This window comes from Rhinolophus sinicus, chromosome 1, assembly GCF_057876585.1.
Source record: "Rhinolophus sinicus isolate RSI-liver-muscle chromosome 1, RSI-T2T, whole genome shotgun sequence".
Classification (NCBI taxonomy): Eukaryota; Metazoa; Chordata; class Mammalia; order Chiroptera; family Rhinolophidae; genus Rhinolophus; species Rhinolophus sinicus.
The window spans coordinates 90,679,777-90,697,061 of NC_142501.1; the positions used below are offsets into that span (position 1 = coordinate 90,679,777).

The following is a 17,285-nucleotide window of genomic DNA, read 5'->3' on the forward strand; positions in this document are numbered from 1 at the left end:
CTCCCCATTCGTCCCTTACCTCAATCCCTGGCAACCACCATTCTATTTTCTCTCTTGGAATTTACCTCTTCTAGGCACCTCATATAAACTGAATCCTACAGTACGTGTCCCTTCGACTGATTTCTTTCACTTAGCATCATGTCCTCAAGGTTCACCCACGCCATAGCAGGTATCAGGATGTACTTCCTTTTTAAGGCTGAATAATATTCCCATGCATGTATAGACCACATTTTGTTTATCCATTCATCCATGGACAGACACTGGGGTTCTTTCCACCTTTCGGTGGAACATTTTTTTAAGGTCTTTGACATGCATTTCCAAATTGCCCTCCAAAAGTTTGGTACCATCTTGTACCTATCTGCACTCCCAACAGCAATATGTGAGAGAAAGGAGGGGGATTTGTGGGTCTCCTGGGCCCGAGGGAAGCACGACAAGCCAGTAACCTCCCCCAAATTCTGAAGTCTTTTCTGACACCGTGTTTGCCTTTGCATCCTGAATAACGCTAGAGCATCAGTAAGTACAGAGCTGATCAACACCACTGACACTGGGTTACCCAGCTTAGATGGTTACAGGGGCTCGGCTGAGGGCAGTGCTCAGGAAAAGGGATACAGCTGAGGGACACTTCAGTGCCCGAGGGCACGTTACAGAAAGTCTGTGGGGGCACATGATGCCGAGGCTCCTTCCCACCGCTGTGTGGTGGTCCTTCCCCTTGAGTAAAGGAGATGGCTTCAGTTCCATCCTTGGAAGGTAGACTTCTGCCCCACAGAGAACGGGTGACCTCAGGAGGCCTGGAGCTGGGCCCGCCTCAGGCTGAGTCCACCCTGAAAAGGCAGGACTGGGCCTGGGCCTCTGGGGACAGTAGGAGGGGGGTGGTGTGGATAGACCATAGGGGCACCCTCCATCTTTGGCTTTCTCCCTGGCTTTGCAACACACAATCACTGTCAATGTCCTCTTTTCATGAGCTCCTCAGAACGTTGCTTTGGGAGGTGATCCAGGCCCACGGTTCTCCTGGCACCTGCCCAGGCTATGGGCACAAGCAGCCTGTAGTGCCCACAGGGATCTGTGAACTGGGTGACCCCTCTGTGCTCGGACATGCCTCATTATCTCTGCCACGCACTCTCTCCTAACCACGACAATCGGGAAACTCAGAATTTCATTCAACTCGCTTTCGGAATGAACCACTTCTTGAGGATGGTGACTCCCTGCTCTTTTATAACCAAAGACATTATTAGACCAATAACTTTATTATCTTTCATCCCTTTTGAAAGGTTTACCTCTACAAGACTATGTATTAACTAATAATTAATTACTACATAATTAATGATTAATTAATAATCAATTGACAACCAATTATTAACTAATGCTCAATTAATATATTAGCAAAAACTGTATTTAACTGCCAACCAGGGCTCACTTGAGATAAAGCATATTACCACGATGAGTTCAATTCTAGCCTAAAGCAAAAAATTCACATTTGGGTCAGTCTGTGAAGTCATGTTCCCACACAGATGTATTATTAAGTTGTCTGAAATAAGGAAACTAATTCCTGGACCTTCATTTCTACCTTCCTAGACCCTTAAAGACCAGTTGCCCCAGATTTGGACCCCTGACCTCGCTTAGCCCTTCGTTAAAGATGAAGGGAATACAATAGAGGGATGGCAGCTGTCTTTCCCAACTAGTTGGACTGGGACAGAGCTGAAGTGAGAACACAAGTGACAGAGATGAACACAGAGTCTGTGCAGTAAATGTAACCTGGTCCTGCCATTTCACGGATGACACAGGCTCAGCCCAGTGTCACCGCACACTATCAGAGGTGCCTGTCTCTCCACCCTGCCCTGGGACCAGTACAGAGGTCACAGCCACAGCTGTAGCCACCAGGCAGGACAGAGGCAGGGTAGGCACCAGAACCCAAAGCCATGTTTCCTAAGCCCTCATCCTCACTCTCTTGCAGATGGTAGGGTGAGATGCACGCAGTAATGTGAGGCCCGGCGAGTCTGGCTTCCAGGGTCCACTGCTCCCAACCAACTCTGGGGTCTTGGGCAGGTCGCTAAACTCTCTGACCCTCCGTGTCCTCCTCAATGAAATGAGGGCTCGGCCGAGATCAACTTTAGCTCTAGTTCTAATATCTTATGTGTTCCATAAAATTGGCCTGGGACAAAGAAGTAAGTCATCACCCCTCCCCCTTCTTCCTACCTCCCCTCGTCTCTGGCCCAGCATGAGCCCCACGCCCAGTCTTGGCTTCTTAGCCCTGAGCTGCCCAGGAAATCCCATTTCTATTTCTTAGGAGTCTTTGGTTCAAGCAGTTTATAATGATAACTGTAAGCTTTAAAACACAGAGCAAGATACATGGTAGAGGCTCAGTAAATATTTGTCAAGTTAAATATAGTGTTTAAAAGAATTTTCCAAACAATGGTTACCTTTAAATGGAAATGTTTCATCTTTCTACCTCCTGGAATGCTTCTGATACTCACTATAAACATACATCATTTCCATAAGAAGAACACAGGTATTTTCAAAAGGCAAAAATGAATCTTGCCAGTCACAAATAAATTCATCGAAATAAATTATTTCATTTATATGAAACATCCCAAATGGGTAAATCCATAGTAGATTAGTGGTTGGCAAGGGCTGGTGGGGAGAGGGAATGGGGAGTGACTGTTAACAGGTACCGGACTTCTTTTGGGGGTGATGAAAATATTCTAAAATCAATGGTGGTGGTGGTTGCACAATTCTGTGAATATACTAAAAACCATTTAATTGCACAATTAAAAAGATTGTTATGGACCCTTCCTACCACGCCCCTGCTCATTTTTACTACCAGTGCTGAAAAGTAATAAAATTATGTTTCTTTAATCTATAAAAATCATAGACAAGATAATATTGTTCCGCTAATGAAAATTCCTCAGTTGTTCCTCTTTCACTCAGAGCAGAGCCTAAAAGATCTGAGCCCTGTTACGGCTCTGATCTCATCTCCTATTATTCTCCCCATCTGTCGTTCCCCTCCTCGCTGTTCCTCAAATATGCCAGTTGCACTTTCACCCCAGGACCTTTGCCCTTGCTGTTCCCTCTGTTTGGAATGTTCTTTACCTGATATACATCCATAAGCGTCATTCTGTTACCTCTTCCAAGTATTTACTCAAATGTCATTTCCTTAACAAAACCTTTCCTGGTACCTTATTTCACATTTCAAAACCCTCTCCCCCAACCCTGTGACCCAGCTTTCCCTACCCCTCCTCCTGGCTGAGCTTCTCACCATTCCACTCATCACCATGTGACATGCCACATACTTTACTTCTTGGTCCGTAATCTGCCACCTTCACTAGGACTATAACACATGGAATGCGTTCTGTTTTGTATCTAGAACAGTACCTGGCACATGCTAGGCCCACAACAATATTAGTTAAATAAATGAATGAATCCTGTCAACAACTGACATTTCAGCAGAGCAATGAAGGAGCTTATTAAAAACTCAGATCCCTGGATCCAGCGAAGGCCTTTATTTAATCTTCACCATAGCCCTCCGAGGTATCATTCCATTTCACACAGAAGGACATTGAGGCCAGTGGTGAAGCTAGAAGTCGAACTCAAGTCCTCCAACTCCATTCTACCTCCTTCCATTTGGCCACATTGCCCAGGCAGGAGGCACCCAGGTAGGCACTGCCTGGCTATCAGGGCACAGCTCTCCCCACCACGCCTACCTCAGAATGAACTCACCACCTCCGTTTTTGTAGCAGAGATAGGGAAACCTCCAGACATTGCCCAGCCCAATGATCTCCCCGGCCACTGACAGCACAAACTCCATCTTGTTGGTCCATTGGCCCCGATCCTTCACCTGGTCCAACTTCTCTCCCTCCTCAGGGACCCAGGAGATCACGGGCGGCCCATCCTCAGGGACCGCCACTTTTCTGTCCAGAGCCATGTAACGGATTGGGAGGCCGCCGAGCTGGGAATGGGGCAGGATGGTGAGATGGGCACAGCCTGCTGGGAGGAGAAGCAATGAGCAGCCCAGCCCCAATACATGCCCTACCATCCCTGCTTTCTCCATCTTAATCTTTCATTATTATTGGAATATCGCTCTCATGTATTGTTGGACTATTGATTTTCTTCTGAAACTCTCAATGACATTTACACTTAAAGTTAAATGTCATTGAACTTTATGACATTTTGCTCTCATGGCTCTGAGAACAAATAGGGACCAAATCTTAGTTTGCCCATTTTGCAGATGGGAAGATCTAGGCCTTGGCAGTTGAAGTGACTTGCCTGAAACCATTTAGCAGTAGAGTAGAATTAAAACCCAAGCTTGGGGCCTTTTATTCCAAGTCCCTTTGATCTTTACAGCCAGCCACCATCTCTGCTGTCCTGTCTGTCCCAGCTTCTCAGTACCCAGGGAGTGGCACCAGCTCAGCCTCCAGCCTCCAGGCCAGAAGAGATCAAAGGCTGCCGGAGGTCAAAGGTAGGGGCAGCCTAGGTGGCTGCATGGTCTCCCCGGCCAGTTTTGTGCTCATCGCTGCACCAGGGTGATCAATCGACTCAGGGTAAACATGGGAGCCAGCTGGCTCCAGCCATCTGATTGGGAGGGAAAGGGAAGGTGGGGCCGCTGAACAAGGGCAGATGAGGACTAGGATTGGTGCCAAGGCCAAGGGCAGGCCTTCAAGGGAAGCCTGGTTCTTTTTCTCTCTGTTGTACCTCTGTCCTGAGAACAGGTGAGGGGTCCTGGAAGTAGAAGGGATCACCAGATTGAGTCACATGAATGGTGGTCATCTCAGATCAGAGTGGTCCCCGCAAGGGAGACCCAGAAGTGGCTGTCCATCACGGCAGTTCACTGCCCCTGCCAACTCCCTGCCCTCCTAAAGAGCCCAAAGCTCCCTGGACTTCCAAAAACTTCCAGTTAAACCGCTCAGTTTTACTCTGCCCTCTCGTTGTCCATTTGTCAATTGCCAAGCTGCACGGTCGTGGAGTATCTACAATCCCTGTTCTCCTTCCCCTCCCCCTCTCCCACCCCACAATCTCCCTAAGGCTACCTCTGCCTCTGTTTCCAGTGAGCTGCCAGGAGGAGGTGCCCAGGCTGCAGAAAGAAGCACCCATCCACCACCCCTTGCCTCCGGAGGGCGTTGGGGCACCAAAGTGACCCAGAGTCACCAAGAGCTCCATGCTCCTCCAACACTCTAGAGAAACACAAGGGATCCTTTTTATTAAAAGAAGAGTCTGTGTTTATTTGTTGGTTCTTTTAACCCAGGCAACAGCCCAAGCCCAAGCCTGTTAGAAAGGTGTGGCAGGAGCCATTTGAGGTTATGGAAATTTTTGAAGGTGACTTGGAGGGTGCAGCTTATCCCAGGAATGGGAAAGCACGTCAGGGTGAAATTCCAGTATTGGCACCTACTCAGAGGCTGCCATCGCAAGCGCAGACCAGAAGGGAAGATGAGGAGAGAGGCACCCACTGGAAATGAGAGGCCCTCAGCCTCTGATACAAGGGAGGAGGGGTGGAAGAAGGCAAGGGAAGAGCTCCAGGTTCAGAGTAAGCAGCAGACTCCACGGGGCCTTGAGAGCCAGAGCCTCAGGTTGAAAGAACAGGTGTCTGGTCCCAGGGGAAACGTTGCCGCTACCTGAACCAACTGCGGATACTACTACAGAATTGGGGCTGGGGTACCCTGAGGAACAGCTCCTGAACTGTTATCAAACAAATGAATGGATGAATGAATGAACTAAAAAAAAAACAATGAAAAAACACCAGACAGGAAACCCAAGTTCTAGCCCAGGCCTAATAATAACAATCAAATGTAACATTTGAGTAAGCACTGTCCGAAAAACATACACATCTTTATATACATTATTAAATTTCATCCTCATAAAAATCTTTGAAGTAGATATTACTATTAACTCCATTTTATAAATAAGGAAATGAAACTCAGAGAAATGAAGAATAAGACCTGACACATACCCTGTTTCCCCGAAAATAAGACCTAGTTGGACATCAGCTCTAATGTGTCTTTTGGAGCAAAAATTATATTATTATATTATATTATTATATTATATTGTATTGTATTGTATTGTATTGTATTGTATTGTATTGTATTGTATTGTATTGTATTGTATTGTATTGTATTATATTATATTATATTACATTATAAGACCCAGTCTTATATTATAGTAAAATAAGACCGGGTCTTATGTTAATTTTTGCTCCAAAAGATGCATTAGAGCTGATTGTCTGGCTAGGTCTTATTTTCAGGGAAACACGGTAGCAGGTGCTCAGTAAAACTATTTTTGAATGGTTTGAATAAACTTACCAATACAATAAGTGGTTGAGTGGAGTCTCTCACTTGCTGTGTGACGTTAGGCAAATCACACCTCTTCTGTGGGCTTCACACAGCCTCCCTGGAAGAGAGAATGATCCCTGCTCAACAGGGGTGTTGGGATGGCAGGGATAAAAATAAGACCCATAAAAGACAAAGTGAGATTATTGCCTTTCTTGCCAGGCCAGAGGGTAGCATGGCGCAGGGTGAGCCAAGCACAAGAGTCGTGGAGGGGACGGTCAGCAGACAAGCCTTGCGGTCCCTAGACCAGAAGCAGCTATTTCAGGACCAAGCTGTCCTCAACAGTTGGAGGAGGCCAGACCTGGTGGGGGAAAGGAGTAAATGAAGGGAAAACCAGAGGAGAAGATGGGCTGGGGCAGCCATCTCAGAGCCCAGTTTGGGCATAGGGCTTGGGTTGTGTTGGAGACAGGGGAGGAAGGAGAAGACAACATGCGTGGATGAACTAACCTAACGCTGATGTGACATTGTTTGCTTGTTTGTTTTAAAGGTTATTGGGAGGATCATAACTTACGGGTAAGAATGAAAAACCGGAATGGCAGAATGAAAGCAAGAGCATGTGGAAAGGCAAGCTGGCCCAGAGCCATGCTTAAGTCAAGGAGAAAGAGGCTGAAATTGCAGCAAGTGGGATTCAAGTTAGATTCAGGGAGAAATGTCCAGGATAATGTTAGACATAAAAATAAGCTGTACAGAGCTCTCCTTTTTGGGTTAACTTCTAAAAGCCAAAAAATAGCACACTCTGCCCTCCTGCCACCTTCACCCTGCCTGCACTCTGCCCTTCCACCCCAATCCATTTTCTAGGACTAAAGAACAGTGTTATCCACAGTCAAGATGACTTCTGGATGTCTCCCCTTTCCCAAGGCTCCAGCGCGGCTCTGTCGCCTCCCCAGCCCCTAGCACCACCTCCCCAGGCTGGCTGCCTGCTCTGCTAAGCTGGGACTGGGTACGGGGTGTGGAGTGGGCCTCATCATACCTCAGTGCCCTCCAGAAGCAAAGACACCCAAACCCACACTAGGTACAGTGCTGCTCACCGGGGAAATATTCAAGAGATTAGCAAGTCCAAAGTGAACTGCAGGGGCTGGGTATGTGCTCAGAGGCCTGGCCAGGCTCTAGGCAGAGGCGCAGACAAGTGTGGAAATGCTCCCCACGTGCTGCTGTGACCCAGCTCAGCCCCATCCCACTCCCCAGCCCAGCATAGGAAAGGCCCAGCCCCTGGACACGGCACAGGACACCCCAGCCCCTGCTTCAGCCCACACCCACATACCAGTTCCCATTTCCATACACACGCTGGTGCCATTCCCGTCACGTCCCTTTGCACACACATACCTGTGTGCACAGCACCAAAACCTGGCTCCCATCTAGTCCGTCCCACTCTAGGGGCTGCCTGGCCTGGCTGGTGGCTCTCTGTGCCTTGTGTCAGCTCCCTCATGACCTTCAGGCACCAGCATACCCCAGCCTCCCCACACACTGCCCGAGCTAGGCAGCTTCCTCCTTCTGCTCTCTGGTGGGGGGAGGGCAGGAGCCCCTTACTTCTGCTCACTGATGGCAGATCACAGGCCTTCGGGAATGGCCCGAGGTTTCTCCCTTCTGCTCTTCCTCCCACCTGGCGGGGCACCATCTGTTTCCCCTCCCCCTCAGTCAGGTGACCACCCCGTCTTTTCCACACACCCTGTGGCCATCCCCCCATCTGTGAGCTTTCCTGTTACCCAGGCTTGTCTCTGAGCAACTCAGATGCTGTGGACGGTGGGGGGAGCTGGGCTAACACCCCTTGTCCTAAGATTCCTGGACGTCAGACTTTGCTCTGGCCCCAGTGCGTGCACCAGAGACACACGATTCTGCAGTCTTGCCCCCCGGGTCACAGCCTCCAGCCTCTCTGAGGACCTTCTCAGCTCCTGGAAGACAGATGCAGCCCTCCGCCTCCTGCTCACCTCAGTCCCCAGTCTGGCTGCTGCCGTCAGCTCAGCTCCATGCCGCAGGTCCCCGGGGGAGTCCCAGGGAAGCCTGTCTGAGAATGCCCAGAGGTGGAGCCTGAAAGGGAAGCTGTCCACCTTCGCTCCTCCTGTTCTTCCAGCTCAGAATCCCATCCAAGCCGTTGTCCTGGGGCTCCCAGACAGAAAGTGACTGGTGTGAGAGTGTGTGTGTGTGTGTGTGCGTGTGTGTGTGTGTGTGTGTGTGTGTGTGTGTGCACGCACCAGTATATTGAGAAGGAAGGGACAGAGAAATACCACAAGCGACAGGAGGGATTGGGGTCAAAAGTTTGTGAACCAGAATTACAACATCCAACAGCAGAGGTCAAGTCCTCTGTCCCCAGTCCCCCACCCCCACTCACTCCCACTGTGGCCCCTCCCACCCTCCGAGTGGGCGCTGTCCCCAGAGGACCCCTCCAAGCCCGCTCAGAGACTCACATTCGACCTCGTTTCCCCTCCTTTTGTTCCTTTGCCCTTCCCCCTTCCCCTTCTCACCTCGCCCCCTCCTGGTATCAGTACCCGCTCCTTCCTCCTTCTGAGGGACGAGGAGATCAGGATGCCGGGCAGAGGACGAGCCCGCTTTTAGTAGAGCAGTAGGATGGAGCCACCAAGTCCCAGGCTGGGAACTGGGAACCTCAGAAGGGGCGTTGGCACCAGTGACAAGCACGGGAGGAGGGTGAATCAGATGCTGGAGTTTTCCACCAAGTACCTGCCTCTGTGGTTTCAAGGCAGGCTCTGGACCTTCACCACCACTACCCTTTTCCTTGGGATTTTCCTAGAGAAACGTGCCCAGAGCACACCTCAAAGAGCCCAATCTGGAAAGAACACAGGTTTGCAGTCAGACAGACTTGAGTCTGAACCCTTCCTTTTGTCATTTACCGATCATGTCAGCCTCAGGTTATTAATCTGTAAAAGGTAGATAACAATACCCACTTCACTGAGCTGCTGTAAAGGCTGAAGACAACAGGGTATATTGCTAAGGACAACACAGGTGTTTCAGGGGCATTGTCGGTATTGGCTGTGGGTCCTCTGGAAGCAGGGCTGGGATGGTGGAGTGTCTGGTCCTAGGCAGTGTAATAATGCTCTAGTGACCTCCCAGCACTAAGGTATACAGCTGGGACGTGCTTGATTGCCTGGCAGCTATCAGTGGTGAATTATACTGAATAAGTGTGACTGTCCGTCCTGTGCTACGTGCCCGGTGAGCTTACCCAGGACAGGGTCCTCATCACTATTCCCGAGCGTGCCCTCACGGTGCTGGAGACAGGACAGTCCCAAGGCCATTCATTCAGAATAGTCAGGGTCTCTTTCAGGCCAAGGTGGTGTGGAGGAGGGGAAGTTGTGGGGAGAAAAGGGAAATTTCCCTTCGCATGAGCTTCCCCTTTGTATTTTAGAACTTCCCAGCAGGGCTGGGTGTGAAGTGAGAATCTCAGTCTGTAGTTTTCCATCAAGTGCCCCCCTCTCACTGTCTCTCAGCCCCTCTCAGCACCTCCTGTGTGGTTCCCCATCAAGGGGAAGCCAGAGAGAGTCTCAGTTCTCAGACCTTTGCCTCCAGGAAAGCAGGAGGCGGGCTGGGGGTCAGCTCAGGCAGAGCAGGGCATGGCCCCAGCCAGAACTCACATTCCAGTCCCCTCCCCCCAGTGCTCACCTGGGGTGATGTGACCTGCACTGCTGCATCTGCCCTGCCCCCACATGTCGGGCCACCGTGTGTCAATCGTGGAGGGTACTGCAGAAGGGACACCAAAGTCCACGAGAGTACCTGCTGCAGCTATTCCAGAACAAAACACCCAGGCTCTCCGTGAAGGGGAGCAAGAACAAAGAGAATCAGACTAGGAGAGGGTGAATTCCTAGCTCATTTCATTCATTTAAAACTTTTATTTCGTGCCACAATGTGTCAGGCTTTCTGCGAGGACCTGGGGATACGCATGGCCCAGCAGTCTTGTCCCCTCTCCTTCGCCTTATAGGAGAACAGTTACCTCGTTCGACCTGACCTCCCTTTAACGTTGAGCCCTCCCATGCTCAAGTCCACCCCCACCCCACTGAGTATTCAGACCAATTGGTAAACTCCTGGAGGCCAGAGACCCCCATCTGTGCAAAAGGTAGGAATCCCGGAATTACCTGGAAAGTCTTCCTAAGACTGGGCTGTTTCCATATTGGGAAGGTCCAGAGACAAGATGAAATATGGTCAAATGAATCAGTTATCTTGCTGCAGTGAGAACCATGAACCCCATAGAATCTTCCCATCTTCTAACCTCATGCCTGCTTTTAAAGGGCCTGGCATGAAACCTATTTCCTGAGCGTCTAACTCAGGCTAGGTACTTTGCATGTTACCCCATTTAATCCTCACAAGAACTTTGAAATGTAGGAATTATTAGCCCCGTTTTACAGATGAGAACATTGGGGTGAACAGAAGTGACATGTCCTAAGGCTGAAGCAGGGGCCCAGCTGGGACCCCTGCAATAGAAGCCCTGCAGCTTGAGCTCAGAATGCCTCCGGGATGGGGGGGATGCCTGCCCCCGTGGGCTCATCTTAGAAGGGTACTGTAGCACATAATTAATGCCGGTATGCTTGCTAATTACAAACTATCTTCTTCCCAGGTTACTCACCTCACTGTTCCCAGATCCCTGATGCCACCAACGAGTTACAATGACAGAGAGGGGCATCATGAAAGAAGAACAGACCTCCAGTATGTCATGCAATCTCTGGGAGAATGCCCTGCTTTCCCCCTAAATATCCCAAGCTGGTCTGAGAATGTTAAGGCAGTTTTGAAGGTGTTAACCCGCTGTCTTCTCTGACCACCGGTGCCCTGATAATAAACGTTTATTCTATGGTCCAACTCCTGTGTTGGTTTATTGGCTGAGCGGCTCAGGCAGCATGAGCTCCGGACTTGGTTGGCCACCACTCCCCCACCCCCGCCACACACAGTTTCAAGGCCATATACTAGTAAATGATGGAACTAGGAATTAAACGTGGGCCTCTTGGCTCCAAAAATCTATGCTTGTTCCACTGCAGCACTCTGTTTCCCAGACCATGACTATCTAAACAGCAGGGATCACATTTCATAATTCTTTGTTTCTGCCTCTAGCATTTAATACACTGCTGGCTCAGAGTAGGCACTCGTTCAACAGATGGATGGATGGATGGATGGATGGATGGATGGATGGATGGATGGATGGATGGATGCAACTTGAGGGGGAAAAATGATCCCAGTCTTCCCTATTCTGGGAGATTTTCTTGGGGAACACTGCTGGTGCGGACAGGCTTCTCGGTCCACAGCAGGCAGGGTTATTTTAGGGCTACCTCTCTTGTCTCCTAGCAAAAATGCTTAGCTCAATAAATGTGTAGCCTTCTTTCTGGGGCCCAGTGCGACCTGGTGCCTGGGGCCAGAGGACAGCAGGATGTCTCTGAACTCTTGGGTGTCTCTGTTTCATTGACAACCCAATGTGGCTGGAGCCACAGGAAATAGGATGGATTTGCTTGAATGTGTCCCCAGGACAGCTCTTCCTACACCCTCCACTGACTCCAACGACACAATGATGTATTATTTTTCCCACTTTATAGAAAGCAAAGGATCAGACTGACTAACTTGCCCAAGGTCACAGTGCTAGTGAGAGGGTAGGACCCACACACCAGGAACGTAGCCTGTGAGAAGCAGTACACTCAGCACAGTGGTGTGTCTGAGCTCGGGCACACTTATCTGATGATGATGAAGGACTGTGTGTCTGAGAATACATGCATGGACCTGAGACACATGCCCGTCCAGGGTATGACATCTGAGGCCCCAAAGCAGCTGGGTGGACTTGGTGCCTGATCCATCCATTGTTTCCCTGTCTCCAAGGGCCCAGCTTGAGTCTCGTTTCCTGTGCTTCCACTCTCTCCATTCAGCTCTCGCTCGCCTCAGGGCTCTCTTTACCTGTCTTTCTTCCTCTGCCTTTCTTCTCTAACAGGTGTGACTTCTACACAGAACAGGGCTCCCTTTCTTTTTGTGTCTTCTTCCTCTGACAACTGCAGGATCCTGTAAGTGCCCTTCCAGGCCAAGAGCAAATGGGACCGAGCGTACCCCACCCCCACAGACTCTTGGACGCCCTTGGCTAAAACCAAGTCTGGGCCTCCCTGTTCCCTTTGCCCACCAGGACCCAAGCTTTTCTCTCACATCTCTCCCTGTCAACCGCCTGGGTTGTTAGAGCAGATCCCCCTCACCTACTCCCCTAACTGGTTTAATGACCTCAGGGTTCACACATCCATTACCTCATTTGAGCCCTACAGCAAACATGTAGATGGTGGGAGCATGTTATTATCTCCATCTGAAAAAAACAAAGACCTGAATTCCAAGTAACTTCCACAAAGCCCACAGCAAGTTAGAGGCAGGTCAGGACTAGACCCCCATCTCCTGATTCTTATGCCAATAGATTATTTTCACACTATATTCCGCTATTAGTGAATCTCGTAAATAGGACTCAAATCACCATTACTGAACTACCTACATTCCTTCCTGAGCCTAGCAGATTCTTGCAAGTTTGATCAGATGGATGGATAGAGAGATAATACACGTCAGAATGGCCTTCCCAGACCACCTAACCTAAGTCACCAGGTTCCTTCCATACCCCAATTATTCTTTCTCATAGCACTGTGCCCCTTTCTTTCATAGCATTTGTCACTGAGGAAACTGTATGTATTTTTGTTGCTTATGTATCCTGTGTATAGCACAGCACCACGTAGTAGGTGTTCTGAGAATATGGTTGGATGCAGCTGCCATGTGTGTGGTATCTCAAGTTTCTCTAGCAGATTCATTTCTCCCATCTCAGGACTGTGATTGCGCCTGGCACACGTGGGGGATGCCCACAGTCACCATCCAGGAAGGAGCGGCGAAGGCCAACAGACAGCAGGCCTGCTTTCACTAGTTCTTATAAACTCTCCTAACAACAACAAAAAATCCAAACCTGAGGTCTGGCAAAGATTCCAGTTGCATTTTCCCACTAATTGCCTTGTAAAAAAAAGAAATACTAAGAAAACCCCCCCAGAGGATGCTGTGCACCCTTCACCTGCAGCTCTAGGAACCCCAGGTGCTCCCCTGACACAGCACTGGAGGAAGAACCATCAGAACAGAGGTGGGGACACAGACAGCACCAAAGCCTCCATACGTGTGGGGAGAAACACAGTGGTGTGTGTTCAGACACACACACACACACACACACACACACACACCTGTGCTCCAGCTCTCCACACCCATCAGAGGTAGGGCTGTGGAGACACACCTGTGGCATGCTGTGGGGCCAAGGCCATGTGCACTGGCCCTGAGGTGGGACGGGCGAGGCCTCGCACCTGGGTCCTCTTTGCAGGCTAACCCCACGAGTTCATCTCACAGCTCAGGCCTTTAGTCGAGCCGCGGTCTCGGCGCTGCTACCCCCTTGTGGCCATGTCTGGCAGTGCTGCATCCAGCATCTGTCTTCTCAGCAAAGCGGCGAGGTGGTGCTCAGGCAGTGGGGTCCCTCTGCTGGCTGAACAGGCATAGTGCCCTGCTCTGTCAAGGCTTTTGGTACCTGCCACCTCTGATCTATGAAGTTCCTGCTGTCCCTCTTTTATGACCCTGGCACCAGGCCCTGGGCGGCCGCATGCAGACACACGTTTGTCAGGCGGGGTCAGGAGAGGACACGGCCAACAGAAATGTGAGCAGCAAAAGCCCAACCACTCTCCTCCTCCTTCGTCTAGCTACGGCTCAGGTCCCCTCCTTCATTCTTCCCTCCATTGCCTTTCTTATTCCACAGAGAAGGAAGCAGGAAGGGACCCTAGGAGAAGCATGGACAGAGGTGTGACAGACCCTCCTGGTCTGAGTGTCTGATGATGGAGGATCTCAGCTGGGCCCCATCTCCCCATAGCAAACCTCTCTCCTCATGGTCCACATGAACTCAGTGAGGGAAGGAGATGGGGAGGACGGAAGTCCTAAAGCCACAACTTGAAAGTGATGAGGGAGTAAGGCAGCAGGGCAGAAGGGCAGGAACCAGGCAGCACTGCTAGCAGTCAGTGGAGAGAACTTGGGTTTAATGGAATGAAGGGTAAGAGGGCCCAGATGCCAAACAGACCTCGCAGCCCACCCACCAGCCCTCACCCAGCTTCCCCAGCCTGCCTCAAAGGTTATGCTCATGATACTGGCATTTCACACCTGTTTAGCCACCCCTGGGGCAGGGAAGTTAGGATTGGAAGCACCCAGCTCAGAAGGTGGATTCCAAAATATCCCCTTTGTCTTATCTACCCCAGGTGGGGGACATAAAAGCACAGCGGGACTGCTTCTGTCCTCCATTTCTGCAGCTGTCCCCAAGGCCAGGCCCATAGGCATTGACCAAGGGCCTGCCCCCTAGCAGTGAGACTCTAGTTCTGTGAGTCTGAGCAGTGATGTCCTGGGTGTGGCAGGGGCAGAGGGTCCTGATCGGTTCCGTTGAGCCAGGTCCTCAGCTGGGCATACAAGCTGGCGAATTCTCTGCAAGGAGAGTCGAGGTGGCCGCCATGAGGTAGAGTGGGGGCAAGTCTGCCAACTTCCCTCATCACCAATGTCTGCCTGCTTCCCTATACGTGCCAGCCCAGGTCTCCTTCTGAGAGTTCCTCCCCCAGCCCTGCACCAGGCTCACCGCCCCCTGTGCACCATCTTCTACCCTGGCAATCCACCATCTACCGTCATCCACTAGGGTTCCTGCCCCTCTGACTGCCCTCCTCCCCACTAGCTCCCTACCTCTCTGAAGGAGCCCTTGAGGGTGCTGAGTTTGTAGAAGCTCCAGGCAGGAATGCAGACCATGGAGGACAGAGCCAGGAGCCAGCCCAGGGCATCTCCCCACCAGGGGTACGTGTACTTCTTGTTGTAGGTCAGCGGGGTGTACTTGATCAGAGAGAAGAGGAAGGTGGCCTGAGGGTGAAAACAGGAGAGAAAGGGGCTAGGGAGCAGGGGCCCTGTGCCGTCAGCGCCCCCTGGAGGAGCTGGCAGAGATCACACTCCACACCTGTATTTTCTTCCAGGCTTTTGTAGGTCAATCAGCCTCCAATCTCCATCCACATTCTGCTTAACATCCACACACCCCCAGTAGATATTTCCTGGGCACCTACCCTGTCCTGCCAGGGCCCCGTGCCCAGGGGCACCTCTATTCATGATTCGCCCCCAATTAGGACAGGACTTTGTGCCTGCTTGTGCTTTCCGTTGTTTAAGTCTCCTGTGCCATCAGGTGGGGCTGTGAGTACCTCAAGGGCAGGGGTCAGGCCTCACTTACATCCTGCATACAGTGGGTGCTCAGGGGAACTGCTGAAACTAATGGAGAGGCCAGAGGAAGCGGGACAGAGCAGGACACGCTCAGATTCTGGCGTCAAGTCGCCTGGGCTTGAATCCTAGCTCTCTGCCACTTTCTAGCTTGGGTACATTGCTTAACCTCTTTGCCTTCAGTTTCATCTGTAAAATAAATATAATGGTAATTCTTACTTTGTGGGGTTCTTGGGAGGCTTTGATGGGTTAAAATGTGTAAAGCATACGGTAAGTGCTCTGTATCTAATTGCTAGTACTATTGCTGTGGTTATCAGTATTATTACAAGCAGCCCGATGCACTTGGGTTTCAGTCCTGCCTATGACATTAGACTCACACTGTGGTATTGGTCAAACTGTCGGATACCTCTGGACCTCAGTTTATCCTTCTGTGAAATGGAAAGGAAGAATCTATCTTGCTGTCATTTTTCTAGAATCCAACAGCAGAATGAACGGAAATCTAAAGTGATTTTCAATCCCCATGGAGAATTCCCTTCTAGGGTTAACAGCCTACCTATCCTTCTGCCACCACCATCTCTCTATCCCTTCATCTGGCTTTCCTCTCCAAAGGTTATCTTACTGTGCACACAGCTGGTGTGAGGAAGAGCCAACAATATTTGATAAGAGGCCATGGCCTGTACCCAATCATATCTTCAATGTTGTCATAGAAGCGCCCGGCTCCTACCACGAAGAGAAGGAAAGAAGGGAGAGAAAGGACATTCTTTAGCATCCAAAGCATCAGGATAGGGCCCACACAGACCAGGATGGGCAAGGACCAATGAATAGAAGATATGGTGGTTGTCTGCACAGATCTCTGCTGGGAGCGAACTCTTCCCTGGGATCCAGAGGCAGGAATGGCCGTGGGCAGCAAAGACAATAACTTTCTGATTATCAGGCTGCTACAGACTGAACAGGTCTGAATAGGACAGGATATGGACCCACCTGGGGTGGTCTAGGTACAGCTATAAACAGCAGGGTAGGCAAGGCAGACTCTGGGGGGTCTTTCCAATGGTAGCAATTTAGGATTCTTGAGATTTTTGAGGTCGGGTAGGGGAGAAGTCCCAAGAAAAGGTGGGTGTGAGCAGTGGATGTTTCTCTTTTGTCTAAGAGCCCTGGGGGGGAGGTGAGTACTGGAGTTAGGGAGAGTCACTCACCATAGACCCAAGCCACACAGAGGGATTCAAAGATGGCCACAAACAGGAGGCACATGCCACTGGCTGCGTAGTAGTCAAAGAGCTGGAACACGTACATACCGCCCTGCCCAGGAGGAGATAAAAAAACAGAACTTTATCTGGAGGACACAGACAGATATACCCCTATGCCTGCCAGCCTCACACTCTCAAGGCACAGAACAGAGTTAGTGAGATCACAGAGACCGATGTTAAAAGAGAAGTTAGTTTGTAAACTGTAAGGCACGAGGCAGATATGAGGCAATGATTACTTTTTGTTATTGTTTTGGGGTGGATGAAATAGATAGCTACGGGATGTGATCAAAAAATATGGTAAATGTTTAAAATTAAAAAAAAATTAGTACAGTAAAAGACACATTGCCATTAATCCCCCTCAAAATACTCCCCCTCACTTCAAACACATTTATCCCATCATTCTTGCCACTTTCTGAAGCAGTTCTGGAAGTCTTCTTTTGTGAGTGTCTTTAGTTGCGCTGTCGTGGCTGCCTTGATATCCTGAATCAAATCGAAATGTTTACCTTTCATGGTCATTTTGACTTTG

General features: G+C 50.1%; 2 protein-coding genes across 25 annotated transcripts in view; both read right to left on the reverse strand.

Moving 5' to 3' along the window:
• SLC6A12 (solute carrier family 6 member 12) overlaps nucleotides 1-10,260 on the reverse strand; it is a 28,696-nt gene extending 18,436 nt beyond the window's left edge. The window contains exons 1-3 of one of the 22 annotated variants that reach the window (XM_088801541.1): nucleotides 8,774-10,260; nucleotides 6,288-6,375; nucleotides 3,715-3,943 (exon numbers count right to left, since the gene is read on the reverse strand). In XM_088801541.1, coding sequence (XP_088657667.1) covers nucleotides 3,715-3,919 — 205 coding nt within the window. In that variant the 5' untranslated portion in view covers nucleotides 3,920-3,943; nucleotides 6,288-6,375; nucleotides 8,774-10,260. The other 21 variants (XM_074325209.2, XM_019711292.3, XM_019711295.3 and 18 more) reach the window with 21 other exon arrangements.
• Nucleotides 10,261-14,293: 4,033 nt separating this feature from the next.
• The window catches only part of SLC6A13 (solute carrier family 6 member 13), a 45,192-nt gene continuing 42,200 nt past the window's right edge, over nucleotides 14,294-17,285 (reverse strand). For 2 of the 3 annotated variants that reach the window (XM_074325216.2, XM_019711297.3), the window contains exons 12-15: nucleotides 16,709-16,811; nucleotides 16,135-16,235; nucleotides 15,000-15,170; nucleotides 14,294-14,750 (exon numbers count right to left, since the gene is read on the reverse strand). In XM_074325216.2, coding sequence (XP_074181317.1) covers nucleotides 14,628-14,750; nucleotides 15,000-15,170; nucleotides 16,135-16,235; nucleotides 16,709-16,811 — 498 coding nt within the window. In that variant the 3' untranslated portion in view covers nucleotides 14,294-14,627. The remainder of the gene's footprint in view (nucleotides 14,751-14,999; nucleotides 15,171-16,134; nucleotides 16,236-16,708; nucleotides 16,812-17,285) is intronic. The other variant, XM_019711298.3, reaches the window with a different exon arrangement.